The sequence below is a fragment of the Hemibagrus wyckioides genome, linkage group LG03, assembly GCF_019097595.1.
Source record: "Hemibagrus wyckioides isolate EC202008001 linkage group LG03, SWU_Hwy_1.0, whole genome shotgun sequence".
NCBI lineage: Eukaryota > Metazoa > Chordata > Actinopteri > Siluriformes > Bagridae > Hemibagrus > Hemibagrus wyckioides.
The window spans coordinates 3,147,646-3,162,645 of NC_080712.1; the positions used below are offsets into that span (position 1 = coordinate 3,147,646).

Below are 15,000 nucleotides of genomic sequence, written 5' to 3' on the forward strand. Positions count from 1 at the left end.
ATGTCCCAGGATAAAAAAACGTATTCCTTTAAACTTTAGGCCACGCCCACATCTCCTGAAAAGATCCCAATGTTAAACTGGAGGTCTAAGCTTCTATTAATTGTTAGCAAAAGCAAACTTCAGACATGTTAACTCTCAGCCAATCAGAACGCACCATTCTCGATATCGATATATCTATATGTGTGTGTGTGTGTGTGTGTGTGTGTGTATGTGTGTGTGTGTGTGTGCGTGCATGTTCAGACCTTAACAACTCTTGGAATGTAAACAAATCAAACCTTGGATGGATCAGGCTGCGGTGTGGACCCACGTTCCAGCTTCTGCCAATAAATCTGTGTGTGTGTGTGTGTGTGTGTGTGTGGTGAAGTTCACTTCATATGGAGCGTGTGTGTAGGCGTAATATACACACACCTCATAACTGTTTGTCAATAAAAATCTCCATCATCTCAATATGAGCGACCAACAACGATGCACAAAGATTGGGTTTTAATGCATACGGAAAAGATTTTAGAGTGTGTGTGTGTGTGAGTGTGTGTGTGTGTGTGTGTGTGTGTGTGTGTGAGTGTGTGAGTGTGTGAGTGTGTGAGTGTGTGTGGGCTCAGCCATCATATATGCATGCAGGAAAACTTTGAATAAACTCAGCCCACACACCAACACACCAAAACCAGAGAAAGAGAGAGAGAAAGAAACAGACTGTCTCTGTCTATTAGAGCTGAGAAAGTTCCAGAAGGATTTAAATACAGAATAGTGTCTGATTACAGCTTTACATCTCAGTGTCTGATTACAGCTTTACATCTCAGTGTCTGATTACAGCTTTACATCTCAGTGTCTGATTACAGCTTTACATCTCAGTGTCTGATCACGACTTTACATCTCAGTGTCTGATTACAGCTTTACATCTCAGTGTCTGATCACGACTTTACATCTCAGTGTCTGATTACAGCTTTACATCTCAGTGTCTGATTACAGCTTTACATCTCAGTGTCTGATTACAGCTTTACATCTCAGTGTCTGATTACAGCTTTACATCTCAGTGTCTGATTACAGCTTTACATCTCAGTGTCTGATTACAGCTTTACATCTCAGTGTCTGATTACAGCTTTACATCTCAGTGTCTGATCACGACTTTACATCTCAGTGTCTGATTACAGCTTTACATCTCAGTGTCTGATCACGACTTTATATCTCAGTGTCTGATCACGACTTTATATCTCAGTGTCTGATTACAGCTTTACATCTCAGTGTCTGATTACAGCTTTACATCTCAGTGTCTGATTACAGCTTTATATCTCAGTGTCTGATTACAGCTTTACATCTCAGTGTCTGATCACGACTTTACATCTCAGTGTCTGATTACAGCTTTACATCTCAGTGTCTGATTACAGCTTTACATCTCAGTGTCTGATTACAGCTTTACATCTCAGTGTCTGATTACAGCTTTACATCTCAGTGTCTGATTACAGCTTTACATCTCAGTGTCTGATCACGACTTTACATCTGTGTCTGATTACAGCTTTACATCTCAGTGTCTGATCACGACTTTATATCTCAGTGTCTGATTACAGCTTTACATCTCAGTGTCTGATCACGACTTTACATCTGTGTCTGATTACAGCTTTACATCTCAGTGTCTGATCACGACTTTATATCTCAGTGTCTGATTACAGCTTTACATCTCAGTGTCTGATTACAGCTTTACATCTCAGTGTCTGATTACAGCTTTACATCTCAGTGTCTGATTACAGCTTTACATCTCAGTGTCTGATTACAGCTTTACATCTCAGTGTCTGATCACGACTTTACATCTCAGTGTCTGATTACAGCTTTACATCTCAGTGTCTGATTACAGCTTTACATCTCAGTGTCTGATTACAGCTTTACATCTCAGTGTCTGATTACAGCTTTACATCTCAGTGTCTGATTACAGCTTTACATCTCAGTGTCTGATTACAGCTTTACATCTCAGTGTCTGATTATAGCTTTACATCTCAGTGTCTGATTACAGCTTTACATCTCAGTGTCTGATTATAGCTTTACATCTCAGTGTCTGATTACAGCTTTACATCTCAGTGTCTGATTACAGCTTTACATCTCAGTGTCTGATTACAGCTTTACATCTCAGTGTCTGATTACAGCTTTACATCTCAGTGTCTGATTACAGCTTTACATCTCAGTGTCTGATCACGACTTTACATCTCAGTGTCTGATTACAGCTTTACATCTCAGTGTCTGATCACGACTTTACATCTCAGTGTCTGATTACAGCTTTACATCTCAGTGTCTGATCACGACTTTACATCTCAGTGTCTGATCACGACTTTACATCTCAGTGTCTGATTACAGCTTTACATCTCAGTGTCTGATCACGACTTTACATCTCAGTGTCTGATTACAGCTTTACATCTCAGTGTCTGATTACAGCTTTACATCTCAGTGTCTGATCACGACTTTACATCTCAGTGTCTGATTACAGCTTTACATCTCAGTGTCTGATCACGACTTTACATCTCAGTGTCTGATCACGACTTTACATCTCAGTGTCTGATTACAGCTTTACATCTCAGTGTCTGATCACGACTTTACATCTCAGTGTCTGATTACAGCTTTACATCTCAGTGTCTGATCACGACTTTACATCTCAGTGTCTGATCACGACTTTACATCTCAGTGTCTGATTACAGCTTTACATCTCAGTGTCTGATCACGACTTTACATCTCAGTGTCTGATTACAGCTTTACATCTCAGTGTCTGATCACGACTTTATTTCTCAGTGTCTGATTACTGGACACTACACAATCTTCTATCACTCCTAAACTCATAGAACGAGGGATGAAAGAAAGAGAAGGAGGAATGTGTAGAGAATGAGGGAATATTTCCCAGCAGCCCCTGGGTCAGATCTGTATCAGTGTGAACTCTCGCTCCCTGTAGTGTGCCATCAATACAGCTTCAGCAGGTGGACAGGAAGTTACACGCCCTCTGTGTGTGTGTGTGTGTGTGTCTGTGTGTGTGTGTGTGTGTGTGTGTCTGTGAGAGAGACTGATGTTCAGTTTTTCTGTCTCTCTCATCTTTTTTCTCTCCCTCTGTTTCAATCCCTCTGTCTTTTCTCCCTTGCTCTTTTCTGAAGAAGAAATAGGATGAAGTAGTGTGTGTGTGTGTGTGTGTGTGTACCGATGGAACAGTCTGGTCCAGTCCAGCTCTCATCACAGGTGCAGGTTCCGCTGTCGCTCTGGTACTTTCCATGGCCGGAACACTGTTCAGGACACACTGCTTTCTGCATCTCACAGCTCGGACCCAGAAACCCGGAATTACAGTGACACACACCTCGGATACACACACCTCGCCCGGAACAGGACGGGTCAACACAGTCCACTGGGGGGGGGGAGTGAGAGAGAGAGAGAGAGAGAATGCAGCTGTTAGAGACCTAGGCCATTTTTTGGAAAGACTTCACGAGCAAAAATGTAAAAAGTCTGAAAAACATTTCAGCAAAACAACAACAACAACTTCATATTTAATTTAATTAAAAGGCCCCGCCTTCTCTGTTTTTATTAGTTGTTCTTCTCAGTGACTCATCAAGCCATGCTCTGATTGGTTGTTTAGTTTTAGAAACCCCACCCTCTGTCTAACTGTCTTTTTTTTTAGGACTGCCCTAGATTCTTCTCGTCCCCTTGTTTTTATATTATGGTGAAGACCAAATGGACCCACAAGCACAGGTTCATTATATCTGAGAGTTCTGACCTTATGTGGACATTCAGCTGGACATTCACCTCACGAGGAAAACTGCTTCATTTATAAAACCACACCATATGAAAAGTTTCCTCTGGGTTGCTGAAGTCAAAGCATTACGTGTACCATGGCGTTAATTAGCGGCATTAATAATCCTGTCAATAGCAAGGTCCTCACAAAGGGAGTAAAACAATGTGTGTGTGTGTGTGTTTGTGATTTGTGTCGACCCCTGACAGTTCAGAAAGTCCTTTGTTGTAATTCTACTGGTGTGTGTGTGTGTGTGTGTGTGTGAGGGTTGATGAGTCTTAATCAGGCCATTGACCGCCGGCCATTTCATTAGTCCCAGAAAACACAATTCACTCACACTTAATTACATTAGCCCCCTCCTTCTGTTTCACTGTGTGTGTGTGTGTGTCTGTGTGTGTGTGTGTGTGTGTCTGTGTGTGTGTTTTTACTGAGACAAATCAATGGTATTGAACAGCGGGAATGCTACTGTCCAGAAAAAATAAATAAATAAAAAATATCTGTTTTGCTCTCTTGGCTACGCTTAAATGTGAAGGCCAAAAAAAAAATAAAATAAAAAATAAATTATAAAAAATTAATATTAAAATATCATCTAAGCTAATTACTTTTTCCTGCTAGATTATATGTTAAAAAAATTTTAAAAATTAAAAAAAAATTTGCCCTTCAGCAGGTTGTGCAATTTTCCCAGCAAAGCTATGCAGATATATTATAATTATATACCCTGCATTAGCATAGATATCATATTTTAATAACGAACTTTTAATAATTAAGCAGCTTTAATTAGAAGAATAAAACACTCGGACATTAGCTACCACGGGAGGATTAGCAAAAGGTCTGGTCTAGTCCAGGTCTGTAGAGTTTTCTTCAGTATTTAGCATAATCCTGGAGTTCCTCACACACAGTGTGGTAAATAACACTAAATAGCGTCATAGCTAGCTAAGCTAACCTAGTTCAGTGACGGATCGTCTGCTAACGTATTTGAACTCTTTCATTAATAACGCTACACCTCGGAATTCTACTGAAGGTTTGGTAAATTTGAGTTTTCGTGTTAATCGCTAAAATTTGACGCCTTACGTTTTCGCTAATGTAACTGAATTATCCTGCTCAGGTTAGCTAAAGTTAGCTAGTCAGCAGATAGTGACGGCTAGTTTCAATACAATACATCCGACATACTATCTCTGTCTTACTCTCTTCCTTTTTCTCTTACTCTCTTTATCTCTCCATCTGATTCCCATCTCTCTGTCTTACTCTCTTCATGTATCTCTGCCTCACTCTCTCTGTCTCACTCTCTTCTCTCTGTCTTACTCTCTTCTTCATCTCTCTCTCTTACTCTCTTCTTCATCTATCTGTCTTACTCTCTTCATCTCTCTCTCTTACTCTCTTCTTCATCTATCTGTCTTACTCTCTTCTTCATCTCTCTGTCTTACTCTCTTCTTCATCTATCTGTCTTACTCTCTTCTTCATCTCTCTCTCTTACTCTCTTCTTCATCTATCTGTCTTACTCTCTTCTTCATCTCTCTGTCTTACTCTCTTCTTCATCTCTCTCTCTTACTCTCTTCTTCATCTATCTGTCTTACTCTCTTCTTCATCTCTCTGTCTTACTCTCTTCTTCATCTCTCTGTCTTACTCTCTTCTTTCAGTCTTACTCTCTTCATCTCTCTTTCTCTCTTCATCTTACTCTCTTCATCTACCTGTCTTTCTCTCTCCATCTCTGTCTCACTTTCTTCATCTCTCTGTCTTACTCTCTTCTTCATCTCTCTGTCTTACTCTCTTCTTCATCTCTTTCTCTCTTACTGTCTTCTCTCTGTCTTACTCTCTTCTTCATCTATCTGTCTTACTCTCTTCTTCATCTCTCTGTCTTACTTTCTTCTTCATCTCTTTCTCTCTTACTGTCTTCTCTCTGTCTTACTCTCTTCTTCATCTATCTGTCTTACTCTCTTCTTCATCTCTTTCTCTCTTACTGTCTTCTCTCTGTCTTACTCTCTTCTTCATCTATCTGTCTTACTCTCTTCTTCATCTCTCTGTCTTTCTCTCTCAGTATCCAACTCTGTCTCTCTGTCTTTCTCTTTCTCTCTATCTATCTGTCCCTCTCTGCCTTTGTCTCTCAGTCTCTTTTTCTCACCCCCCTTCCCTCAGTGATTGTGAATCTGAGCAGCTTGTCCTCAGCACAAAGAGATGAGAGCTTTCCAGAGAGTCTGTGTGAGAAATCGATGTCTCCTGCGACCCTGATGCTAATCGGCGAGTGTGTTTGTGACACTTTATCTCACCATCTCAGATGGCGTAATGAAACAGACCTTAATGGAGGTGCTGATGAAGACTACGAGAAACACATTTTCAGTATAGTCTTTTGTCCAGCACAGAAAGTGGACGTTTATTCCAGGTGTGTGTTTGTTTTGATTAAGATCTAAACACTGATCCAGGAAAAAGATGTCACCTACAGCAATAAATAATTAATAACAACTTCTTTATTGGCCAGAGCTAGCATGCGCATGAGCACACACACACTTTTAATTGAGAAATGTATTTGTATTAGCACAGCACTTCGCACAGCGCTACACAAGCTAATCTGAACCCTGAGGACCTACACAGCTTCTAATAACAAGACATGAAAATGTCAGTTCAAAGAGTTCCTGCTCCGGAGTTTTCAGGAATTAAAGGAACTGTCCTCGAAGCTGTTTCCTTCATCTAACCTCGGCTAATCACCAGGGATTTCCTGAGTCGAACCGAGGTGTGAAATGTTAATTCGTGCTTCTGCAGACCTATCTTTTGGATACAACCCACAACTAACACACCTAATCCTGCTAGTCTGACCTTGAGTGGTCACTGCCTCTCATTTCCCCTTGCTTGAGTCCACTTAGCTGATATTTTAAAAGCATTTCACATGAGGGAAAATGTGGACTTCAGGAGCAGAACTTAGCCTCAAGGATTTTACCCAATTTCATCATCAGGAAATGAGATCTGACTGAAGCAACTTAGTGATTTAGTCACTAGATTTGGAGACTTTTAAGAGGCCTGTATTGACTTTATCTTTTAGCAGACAATCACCATTGTCCCTGATGACCAATCACTGATCACCTTGATGGCCAATAAGTAATCACCACTGTTCCTGATGACCAATCACTAATCACCCTGATGACCAATCACTGATCACCATTGTTCCTGACAACAATCACTAATCACCCTGGTGATCACTGATCGCCTGACAACAATTACTTATCATCCTGACGACCAGTTACTGATCACTATTGTTCCCGTGACCAATCACTACTTACAACTGATCCCAACAACCAATCACTGATCACCATTGTTCCTGACGACCAAACAATAATCACCCTGATGACCAATCACTAATCACCCTGATTACTAATCATTAATCACTGTTGTTCCTAATGACCAATCACTGATGTTCCTGAAGACCAATCACTAATCACCATTGTTCCCAGCAATTAATCACTAATCACCATAGTCCCTGACGACCAAACACTGATCACCATTGTTCCCACCAACCAATCACTAATCACCTTTGTCCCTGACAACCAATCACTGCTCACCATTGTTCCCACCAACCAATCACTAATCACCATTGTCCCTGACGACCAATCACTGCTCACCATTGTTCCACCTTCACAATTCTTTGTCCTTGGTTTAAAAGTCTTGTCTTGGTGACATTTACCGTTATAATAGCCACTTTATTCCGGCTGTAACTGGTTTCTTCTTGTACGTAACCAGTTTGTTTGCGATCAAAGATATCTTCCTTCTACTATAAGAAAGAATTTCTAATTTCAATTTTCTCTTCTCTTCCCCTCAGAAGCACTTTCAGAATCTCTTCCTTCTTCCTGTAACACCTTTTGCAACGGATCACAAGGATTTAATGAATATGCAAATTAGTCTATGACTTTATCTGGTGACTTCTAGCGACTTTCTTGAGCGTGACACGGGTTGAGAGGGTCGCGGAGAGCAGCTCGTTCTGACTAACACTCAAAACAGCACAATAAGCAGCACAATAAGCAGACTGAGGTCGCTCTCGCAAGGACATTTTTGTCATTCATTAGAGAACACATTGGTATGCGCCGCTGGCTTGGTGTAGATGTGTTTTTGGGTGAAGATCGATGAATTTTTTTCTTTTTTTACATCAATCCCCAAATATATACTCGATAAGAGGGCTTAAACAGAACACACACTGCTCGAGCCGCTCGCTAATCCTCTAGTGATTTATATTCTCTCAGTCTCAGCTTAAGCTTGAAGGGAAAAATGTGTTTTTAGGTAATCAATATGATTTCATGCGGTTTTGGGAAAATAATCAACAATTTCATGATGAAGTGAATTTAGCGGACCATGGTTAGCATTTCCTCACAGCTAACTCAGGCCATGCTAACCAGCTAGCCGGACAGTAATCTACTTATAGAGTAGAGATTGTAGGTTTGTGTGCAGAAAAAATAAATGTCCTCAACACTGATGTTAATGACTGAAGCCCCGCCCCTGATTGCATCCTATTGGCTGACGTCAAAAATCAATGTGAACAAGGCGGTTCCTTTAGACAGGTGCTGCAGCTAGATCTTTGAAACATGCTAATGGAATTTTGACTGAAATTTTTTCACTTAATTGTAGCGATACCTTCTTCGCAGTTTTCCCCCTTGTATCCGGCGTTACACACACACGCCCCCATGATGCAGATGCCGTGTCCACCACAGTGGATGTCGATGCACTGGTTGTTGGGGACATCACACTCGGTGCCTTTCCAGCCGCTGTAGCACAGACAGCGCCCCCTGGAGTACTGACCGTTCCCACTGCACAACACCGGACACGCGGCTGGAACAAAGGTCAAAGGGCAATGTCATGTGATCGATCAGCTAAAACACAGTTATACACCGAGGTTACAATGCTAATATAGCTGAAGAAGTCTAGCGCAACATGTACATTTATTTGCTTAGCCGTTGATGCTAAATTGAATTACGTTGTAATGCTAGTCACATCGAGCATTCTATTACAAATCTACTGCGGCAAATGCTGAAATTCCAGACACTTTTGTCTCATTTTTTCACTGTCATTGTGCCTATAAATGTTCTTTATATTTCTTTGGTTTTTAAATTGTTCAAAAATTAATTGCATTTTTCGACGAGACAGGGTGGAGTGCTCAGATCTCCATGCTAGCTGACTCACTAATAACATCCAATCAGCGAATGCTCTGCTAGGCAGCTGCACTCCATCTAATAACAATCTGAAACCAATTACGACATGTGTGTGTGTGTGTTACCTCGTGAACAATCAGGCCCAAGGAATCCTGGGAAACAATGACACGTTCCTGAACGACAGTCTCCGTTGCCATGACAATTGTGTGGACACTCAGTCACAGAATCTGTGTGGAAATATTGAGAGACACAAAAAGAGAGAGAGAGAGAGAGAGAGAGAGAGAGAATGCGTTAATTGAGGAGGTAGGGTGTGTGAATAAGCAAGCTTTGTGAAGTGTGTGAGGTTTGTGAGGTCTTTAATTAAATGTCGCAGATGTGTGATGCAGTCGAAGCTGGCGCTGCTTTAATGAACCAATCACAGAGCTATTACTACCAATTAACGCACAAAGTAGCGTGCACACACACACACACACACACACACAGCCTACGGGATGCTAGACACGGCTCGGCGGTCTCCAGAAATGACAAACACACGCTAACACAAAGCAATGCCCAAAAGCGAAGTAACAAATAAGCTATTACCTGTTAAACACACGCTAACAGTCACAGATGCTAACACACACACAAATGCGCTAACAGTTATGTACACATTAATCAACGCATTGTTTTGAGACTCTTTTAGTAGTCATGATTTCTTGACACTTTGTGTGATTCGTGACACAATGTTTACTTTTTCTCTCTACAGAAAAACCTAGTGATTTTCGCTTAGTGGTTAAGTCTAGATTTTTATCTCACTGTATTTCTCACCATATACAGAGCATTTTATTAGCAGTCTCGCACCACATCCGAGGTAAACGTTGATATGCCAGACAAATTTTCTCTCATTTCTTCAGTCGCTGTGCTGGTACCTTGTTAGAGAACAGTGATAGGCTATGTGCTAGCTAGCTAGATCATTATTTGAATCATAGAGAGTCTTTTTGTAGTATTCTATCAGCACATCTGAGGTAAATGTGGATATTCCCAATAAGTTTGTCTTGTTTTCATTGTTACTGTGTCTGCATAATGTCTATAAAAGACCTATGGGCCATGTCCTAGCTTTATGTCCTAGATAAATAACTATTTAAGTCATATAAAGTAGTTTATTAGTGATTTAGCAACTTATCTGAGGTAAATATCAATGTTTCAGATGATTCCGTCTCATTTCTCCACTTCTACCTTCACATTGTCTATATAAGAGGTTTACTGGCTTTGCGCTAATGAGCTTGATTGGTATTTTTAATCTTATGAAGTGATTTAGCAACTTATCGGAGGTAAATGTTAATATTCTTGTTCTTTTTTACACAACCACTTTTTATCTCATCGTCCTTATAAATGAATAAACAGCTAACCAGCATGGGAAAACTATGTGCTAGTTCATAAATCATAACTTCAGTTATATCAAGTCCTTTGTGTTATTTATGTATTGTAAATATTTGTAAATATTGATTATTCCAGATGAGCCTGTCTCATTTCTCCACTTTTATACCTTTACACTGTCTTTTTAAGGGGCTTTATAAGAGGCAATAGCGAGCTAGATCTTTTTTTAATCTTATAAAGCATTTCATTAGTGATTTAGCAACTTATCTGAGGTAAATATCAATGTTTCAGATGATTCTGACTCATTTCTCCACTTTTATACCTTTCATTGTCTATATAAGAGGTTTACTGGCTTTGCGCTAGTGAGCTTGACCTTTTTTCAGTCTTATAAAGCATTCATTACTGATTTAGCAACTTATCTGAGGTAAATGTTAATATTCTTGACTGTTTTGTTTTTATTTACACAAACGCTGTTTATCTCATCGTCCTTATGAATGAATAGACAGCTAACTAGCATGAAAACGCTACGCGCTATAGTTTAATAAGTCATAATTTCAGTTACATCAAGTCTTTTGTGTTATTTATGTATCATGAATGTTGATTATTCCAGATGATTCTGTCTCGTTTCTCTACTTTTATAAAGCTTTACATTGTCTATACAATAGGTTTACTGGCTTTGACCTAGCAAGCTTGACCTTTTTTTAGTCTTATAAAACATTTCATTAGTGATTTAGCAACTTATCTGAGGTAAATATCAATGTTTCAGATGATTCCGTCTCATTTCTCCACTTCTCTACCTTCACGTTGTCTATATAAGAGGTTTACTGGCTTTGTGCTAGTGAGCTTGATTGTTTTTTTTAGTCTCATAAAGTGATTCAGCAACTTATCTGAGGTAAATGTTAATATTCTTGTTCTTATTTACACAACCACTGTTTATCTCATCGTCCTTATGAACAAATAAACACCTAACCAGCCTGGGAAAAGCCATGTGCTACTTTATAAATCATAATTTTAGTTATATCAAGTCTTTCCACAGATGATTTTTGTGTTATTTATCTACTGTTATTATGTTGATTATTCCAGATGATTCTGTCTCATTTCGTCAGCAACTATTCCTTTACATAATGTTCCCCTGTGCTAGTGATCTAAATCATCATTTCTGTCACACAAAGCAGCTTTTTCATAATAATGTTGCCAGACATCTGAGGGGAATGTTGATATTCTGGACAGATTTGTTTTTATTTCCACTGTCATTACGCTTTCACAGAAATATTTAACAGCTAGGAGCTACATGCTAACTACATTTTTAGCTAATTTTCCACCCATCCAGGGGAGGTACTATTGCTATTCCCAATGGCTCTGTCTTGTTAATTTTTGGTGTAAATCATCAGCGTCTGAAACTAGCTAGCTTCCGCTCAGTGTGCGTTTTTCCGAGTGTCCTTTTCAACAGCTGATATATCCGATCACTCTCTCGTGAACAGGCTCAGGTATCGACACTCTACAACGTGCGAGTTTACACACACTTGTTTGTACGTCGTCTCACTCCATCGCCGAGGAAACGAGGGGAAGTTATGACAAGGGCTGTCGATATTTTCATTAAGTGGTGGAGAAAAGGGGTTTGTCCAGGAGAGGCCAGAGTGACAGTGTAATGAAGTGAACCGCCCTGCTTGTCTTCCTCGGTTATTACCGTGTTATTACCCTCTCTCTCTCTAGGGATCTCGCTTTCTCTATTTCAACACACACACACATGTGCACACACACACAATCAATTTTCATTTCCAAAAGGTTAACTTATTACACGCAGAGCAACGGTCCGGGCGCTATAGTCCCGCTGCTAATTTCCCTCCATGTCGGGACTGGTGATCGAATCGAAGGAAATTACTCTGAACAAAAGACAGAGACAGAGGGAGAGAGAGACAAAAAGGGGGAGAGAGAGAGACAAAGGGAGAGAGAGAAGGAGAGAGAGAGAGAGAGAGAGAGAGAGAGAGAGAGAGAGACAAAGAGCGGGATAGAGTGAAAGGGAGAGAAGGAAAAAGAGAGGTAGAGAGTGAAAGAAGAAGAGATAGCGAGAGAGAGAGAGAAAGAGAGAGAGAGAGAGCGAAAGGGAGAGAAGGAAAAAGAGAGGTAGTGAAAGAAGAAAAGATAGTGAGAGAGAGAGAGAGAGAGAGAGAGAGAGAGAGAGCGAGTAGGAGGTATATGAAAAGGCCTGTGGGTCACCAGCTCTTTGAAGCCTGCTCCAGTCTGCCAACCATTTAAGTCAGTGATCAATAAAGCTCTGATGAGCATTACACACACTCACCTGTGCACACACACACACACACACACACACACACACACACACCAAGACTATGACAATAAACTAGATCTATAAAAGTTCTCAATAACACAACAGATTGTGGTGTTTTTAAAAGCCTCCTCAGGCCATAAACGCTAACCAGAGTTAGCAGCACACGGCTAACACCTAGCATTCTTTTATCACTCTCCATTATTAGCAAACACACAAGCTGAGATTTTGTTAATTCTGTATTAAACATCAGAAAACCACACACTTCTGTTTTCATGCTAACTCCTAGCTTCATTGTTAGCCGTGTTACTGTATTATTTTTATGACAGAACTACAGAAAGACAAATATATAATAACATATTTTTAGACAGAACTTTCTGTGGTAGATCTCCTTTGGGTATGCTAACTAAAGCTAGCATTCCTACACTGTTAGCGTTACAACATTGCTAGCCAGAATTTATTGAATTATTAAATAAACAAATGCTGTACTAAACTGTACTTCTATAAAACATATAGCAAGATCTTTTGTTCACTCAAGGCTAACCAATGCTAGCAAGTTTCCTTTTATTATTAGCCGTTATAGACAGTACGCACACTATATAATGTCATGATATAAATGCTAACGGAAGCTACAGCACAGTAGATGCTAGTTTTACTTTTATTAGCCATGTTAGCTGGCAAATTCTAACTTTGTGTGTTTTTTCTAGCCATAAAGGCAAACACAAGCTAGCAAGCTTTTTTCCTCATTATGAGTCAAAATAACAACACTAACTGACTGACACATGATGCCGAAAGCTAATTAGCCCAGTTTCTCTAACGAACACGAGAAATAAGACATAAGATGACATTTCTGGAGCTTAATTCGCCTTGGGATCGTTGCTATCGATCGTCAGTGAGATAAAGAGAAGCCATTTTGGGAATTTTAAACACATTTAGAGAGGCTAAAGAGACAGCTTGAAGCTGTTCCAGTCACATGAAGGTTAGCTTGAGTTAACAGAATAAATAAATAAAAAGAGAAACAGAGATCTAACCGATGATGATGGTGTTGTAAGAAACTTGTTCGGTGTTCTTGCCGTCGTTGTAAAAGGCTAGGTGCCAGATTCCCGAGTCGAAGAAGCGGATGAACTCTGCCTCGTGGACGTTGACCGATCTCGCTCTCCTCAGCAATCCCTCCATTTCCACCAGTCCTCGCTTCTCCTTCGCGATCAACCGGCTGCCGTCGAGCAACTCCACAAAGTCGTACTAAACGCACCAAACAACAACAGTGCACAAACAGCAGTATTAGCATAACATACTTGCTAAATACACACAAACAGCAATAATAGCATAACACACTCGCTAAATATACACAAACAGCAGTATTAGCATAACATACTTGCTAAATACACACAAACAGCAATATTAGCATAACACACTCGCTAAATATACACAAACAGCAGTATTAGCATAACATACTTGCTAAATACACACAAACAGCAATATTAGCATAACACACTCGCTAAATATACACAAACAGCAGTATTAGCATAACATACTTGCTAAATACACACAAACAGCAGTATTAGCATAACATACTTGCTAAATACACACAAACAAGGCATTTCTTGAAGAACAACTTAGCTGTTCAGGCAACTTGAGTGTTGCTAGGCAACTAGGAAGCTAGCTAATGACTGAAATTAGTGATATAGCTTTCTAAAGCGTACACAATGCGGTTTTTATAAACAATATGAAAGTACAATGATGAGGACAAAAGTATCTGGAAAGTCAGGAGTTTCCTCAGATATGTTGGAAAATTATTAATACGATCACTTCATAAAGAAACACAGCAGCAAAAAACACTTATGTGCGTTAATACACACTGGAAAGCTAATACATGCTAAAACATAAAACTGATGTTAAGATTGATGTTAAAAAGCTAACAACATACAAAAATACAAAGTAAAATGCTAACACACATGCTAAAAAAGAAAAAGCTAGCACAGGCTAATTTGTCTGCAGCAGATTTCTACTTCTTAGCACCTTCTTAGCATCACAGAACCGATCTGAATCTCTGAATTCGAGAGAAAACAAACAATATTTATTTTTCAAATGCCGGTAAGCTAACACACACATGCTAACATGTAGAGCTCTCAGAGACGAGACGCTAATCTGTCTATAATTAATCCGTGATCATAAATATAACCTGACAAACACTCAAACACAAAGGTGAAGAATTTCCTCGTAGCTAATTATCCGCTTATTATCCTAACAATCACGTTCAATTACGCTGACATGCTAGTCACTATATTACACAAATTAGCCTTTCGTTTGTGTGTGTAATTAAATGTACAGCGACACACAAACACACACCTGAGCGGCACTGAGACGTTCCTTCAGGCGCTAACGAAACCTTACCAATCGTTCTCAATTAAATAACATGTCAGGATGAAAAGCTAACACATGTGCTAATGCTAGTTGTACCATGAAACACCATAGACGTCTTGTTA

The 15,000-nt window shown here is 39.7% G+C and overlaps 1 protein-coding gene across 7 annotated transcripts in view; it reads right to left on the reverse strand.

The window, feature by feature from the left end:
- Positions 1 to 15,000, reverse strand: part of tenm3 (teneurin transmembrane protein 3) — a 446,382-nt gene that overhangs the window by 109,566 nt on the left and 321,816 nt on the right. For all 7 annotated transcript variants that reach the window (XM_058379176.1, XM_058379169.1, XM_058379160.1 and 4 more), the window contains 4 exons: positions 13,546 to 13,756; positions 9,000 to 9,101; positions 8,360 to 8,554; positions 3,167 to 3,367 (listed from right to left, as the gene is read on the reverse strand). In XM_058379176.1, the coding sequence (XP_058235159.1) occupies positions 3,167 to 3,367; positions 8,360 to 8,554; positions 9,000 to 9,101; positions 13,546 to 13,756 (709 nt within the window). The remainder of the gene's footprint in view (positions 1 to 3,166; positions 3,368 to 8,359; positions 8,555 to 8,999; positions 9,102 to 13,545; positions 13,757 to 15,000) is intronic.